Source organism: Miscanthus floridulus, chromosome 15 (genome assembly GCF_019320115.1).
Source record: "Miscanthus floridulus cultivar M001 chromosome 15, ASM1932011v1, whole genome shotgun sequence".
Lineage (NCBI taxonomy): Eukaryota > Viridiplantae > Streptophyta > Magnoliopsida > Poales > Poaceae > Miscanthus > Miscanthus floridulus.
In genome coordinates this window covers 53,070,565-53,074,080 of record NC_089594.1, presented here as the reverse complement: position 1 = coordinate 53,074,080, position 3,516 = coordinate 53,070,565, and the positions used below count along the sequence as shown (strand labels likewise).

Below are 3,516 nucleotides of genomic sequence, written 5' to 3'. Positions count from 1 at the left end.
AATGTTTTAGTGAAGGAAAAAAAACTGTTCTACTGACAAAAACACTGTCTGATAGTAATCATCTCTGGTCCCCCAAACGACGTATATTAGCCTCCAGTTGCTTCGCTCATGAAACGAAACTTGTATGAAAAATGGCATAAGATGGTATTCATTTTTTGAAATTTTCGGATGACGGTAACACTCCAAAACTCACTCAATTGAACTAATATATTGTAGTATTTCAAAGCATGAAAAACGGAACTAAGTGAACTAAAGGTAACGCTGTACAGAAGACGAAAACTATCAATAAGTAGGCACTGGCATAGTACAGCACCTACTAATCCCGATTATAAAACTCACTCGCACTTCTTAACAATATATCGAACTAATGACACACGCGGCAACATGTGCAGCAGCACTAGCCCCTCCCGGTCGCGTACAAAAGCCCGGATCAGCCAGCATTCCAAGGACCGCAGAGCAGAGCACATCAGAACGAGACAACGAACTCCAATCTCCACCGACAGCGCTCGAACCCGATCGAGCTACCTTGCGAGATCCATGGCGCGGCTCCTGCCATCCGCGGTAGCCGCCGTGGCCATCACGGCCGCCGTCCTGGTGGCAGGCCTACCAGCCGCGTGGGCTGCCTCACCGGCGGCGGATGATGCGCCGCCGTACAGGAACCACACCGTGGGCGGCACCGACGGGTGGTTCTTCAACGTCAAAACCAACGCAACGTCCGGCGACTACTCCGACTGGGCCGCCGGCGAGACCTTCTACCTTGGCGACTACCTCAGTATGTCTTTCATGGCCTCTCGCTATTACAGTATTACTGCTCTGTCAATTTAGGGTGCGTTTAGATGCAATTTTTTTAAGGTTTGGGCTACTGTAGCACTTTCGTTTGTATTTGGTAATTAGTGTCTAATTATAGACTAATTAGGTTCGAAAGTTTCGTCTCGCGATTTCTCACCCAACTGTGCAATTAGTTTTTTTTCGTCTACATTTAGTACTCTATACATGTGTCGTAAAATTCGATGTGATGGATCCTACATAAAAAAAATTTTGAACTAAACAGGCCCTTAGGTACCGAACATTGCTTGTCCGTGTACACTACTGTCACTAAAAGCTTAAACCTGCAATGTGCCATGAGACAGGGAAGCCAAGAACTAGCATTCTAGGTCGAATAAGATGTCCATCTTAGTGCCTTAATTCCGTATCCCAAGTAATGCGATGGTTAGATAACATTGAACTGCATCAATTGTGAAGGTTGAATGAAAGTCGTCTCCGGCAATAAGTCTATCCAGAATCCGAGACTCCGCCAGTTACGGATCAATATAGCCCTATGAATAGTTAACAACTACTATCAGGAAACTACTAGTAGAATTCAGATCCAGATCTGAGTATCAGCTCAGTCTAAGCCCAGAAGCTGCCATGGGAATCTTGTGTTGCCACAAGAGCAGTAGCACGTGCTGATCCACCTCCTTGAAAGAGATCATCAAAGTTGAAGTTATTATATTACTAAGGTCGATTCTTTGATTCAAAACTGCTAAACAAAGTCATATTTTTCTGAAAAGTGTAAGTCTGTTGCCACTCACTAGATTCAAACTAGTAATCTGAGATCTGAATACGAATAGTCCGACAAAACAATCAGTTTCCCCTCCATTTTACAGTAAATTGATGTTAACAAAACCGTGGCCTCTTTAGGTTGAATCCACTTCTTCAAAACACTTCTATTTTTCAAAATTTGACCAAATTGGATCAGAATATTGTACATTCAAGTTCAGATTAGCACAAGAAAAGTGAATAAATTGAACCAATCCTTTTTTTTTTTGAAACAAATTGAACCCATCCTGACCATTCTTGCAACCATGATTTCGCTTTTATCAGTTTTCAAGACGAACGACAACTCGTCGGTGGTGCAGACCACCAACGCCACCACGTACGCCCTCTGCGATGCCAGCGAAGACCTGGAGCAGACGACGTCCATCTACGGCGGCGGCGGAGGCGGCGGTGGCGGCCTCGAGCAGAACAGCACCATAGCGGTCGCTCTCACCTTCGAGGGAACGAACTACTTCTTCTCCGAGGCCGACGGAGGCGTGCAGTGCCAACAGGGGATGCGGTTCGAGATTAAGGTCGAGCACGGCCAGGGCCTGCCGCCCTCGCTTGAGCACCCGTCACCGGCACCCAAAGGCCGCGTCCTCGCTCCGCCGCCGGCGGGGACAGCATTTTCGGGCACCGGTGGGGTTGAGCCTGGCGATGGCGCCGGAGACAACGGCGGCGCTGGCAGGAACGGTGCGTGCAGAGCGGCGGCGGCCGGCGGTCAGTTCTTGGGGTTGGCTATTGTTGTCTCTCTAGCGGTTTTGGTTGCTACCTGAGTTGGGTAGCGATATAATTTGACCAGATTTTGTTGGAGCTATAAATTTGTCATTTGGAGCGGTTCTGCTTTTTCGGTGTCTGTATTTAAATTGATCATTTAGTGGGAATTTTTGTTATTTTAACATGCTTCTAGCTACGTTGTGAGCATCAACATTAGATTTTCTACTCTCATGAGCAAAATCTACAAAAAAGAAAATCAAGTGCCCTAGCCTTTGGTGTCGTTCGGCTGACCTTAAAAGTCGGCTTGTTCGACTTCTTTTTTCAGCTAGAACAATATTTTTCTCTCACAACAATTCATCCAAAACAGTGTTTTTCAGCCAAATTTAGCCAAGCGAACAGGGCCAAAGATCTCTTTTACAACTTGGCCATACGAACAGATTTTGCTCCTCCAACACTTCTGTCGGCGCGAAAAAGTGATAGCCGCGCCGGGTGGACATGCAGAAGTCGAAACGATATAGAGATCTGTCTGGCTTCAACGCAGGACCAGTCGATCTTGTGAATTTTTCGAGGGCGTGCTAGTCAATTTGACCTGCAATTGACAAGGAGAGAAAGTTTATCAGTAATTTAAGGTGAAACATGGTTGTTTTGCCTAGACAGTTCCAAGTGTGCCGCTTCGGGAGCAGCCAGACGGGAAAATCGACTAATATAGCCGATACGAGAAGAAATCAACTGTTAAGGACCATAACGCTCGTGGGTCATGATTGGTTTGATAGTAATGAATACAATGCACCCAGTTTTAATGATCATTTCCCTCAAGCTATGAACATGTATGCGCCAAAGATACATTACTGGCTAAATTAGATTTAATCAATATGTGCTGTAGAGCTAATAAATTCGGTGAAAAGGGATATGCCACGCAAACAACCGACTGCTAAATATAAAGGGAATACGAACTGTCTAGATCTAATTCATTATCACCAACAGCGATGTTCGACCGGATCGATACAGCTATGATGATGACAATAATCTAAAGCCAAAAAATCCATAGAACCGACCATACGTCAACATATTCATGAAAGCGTGTCATATCTGTTAAAGCACAGGCGAATCGGCTAAAATAGCCGATTTAGGTAGGAAAGGGGATTATAGCATGTGAACAATCGACTATTTAATATGAACAGATCTATAAACACATCAAATTTAACCTGTTATCCTTAACAGTGG

General features: G+C 45.1%; 1 protein-coding gene across 1 annotated transcript; it reads left to right on the top strand.

Annotated features, from left to right (window-relative positions):
• Window positions 1–366: 366 nt before the first annotated feature.
• Window positions 367–2,422, top strand: LOC136508877 (early nodulin-like protein 18). Its single transcript, XM_066503657.1, has 2 exons — window positions 367–772; window positions 1,864–2,422. Exons 1-2 carry the CDS (start codon window positions 385–387, stop codon window positions 2,349–2,351), a joined length of 876 nt encoding a protein of 291 aa, XP_066359754.1. The 5' UTR covers window positions 367–384; the 3' UTR covers window positions 2,352–2,422.
• Window positions 2,423–3,516: the final 1,094 nt, after the last annotated feature.

Bases quoted from the DNA above. Each gene is read 5' to 3' on its own strand.
- LOC136508877 (XM_066503657.1), top strand. From the start codon at position 385: ATGTGCAGCAGCACTAGCCCCTCCCGGTCGCGTACAAAAGCCCGGATC. The intron at 773-1,863 runs GTATGTCTTTCA...CGCTTTTATCAG, and splicing joins CTACCTTGGCGACTACCTCA to TTTTCAAGACGAACGACAAC.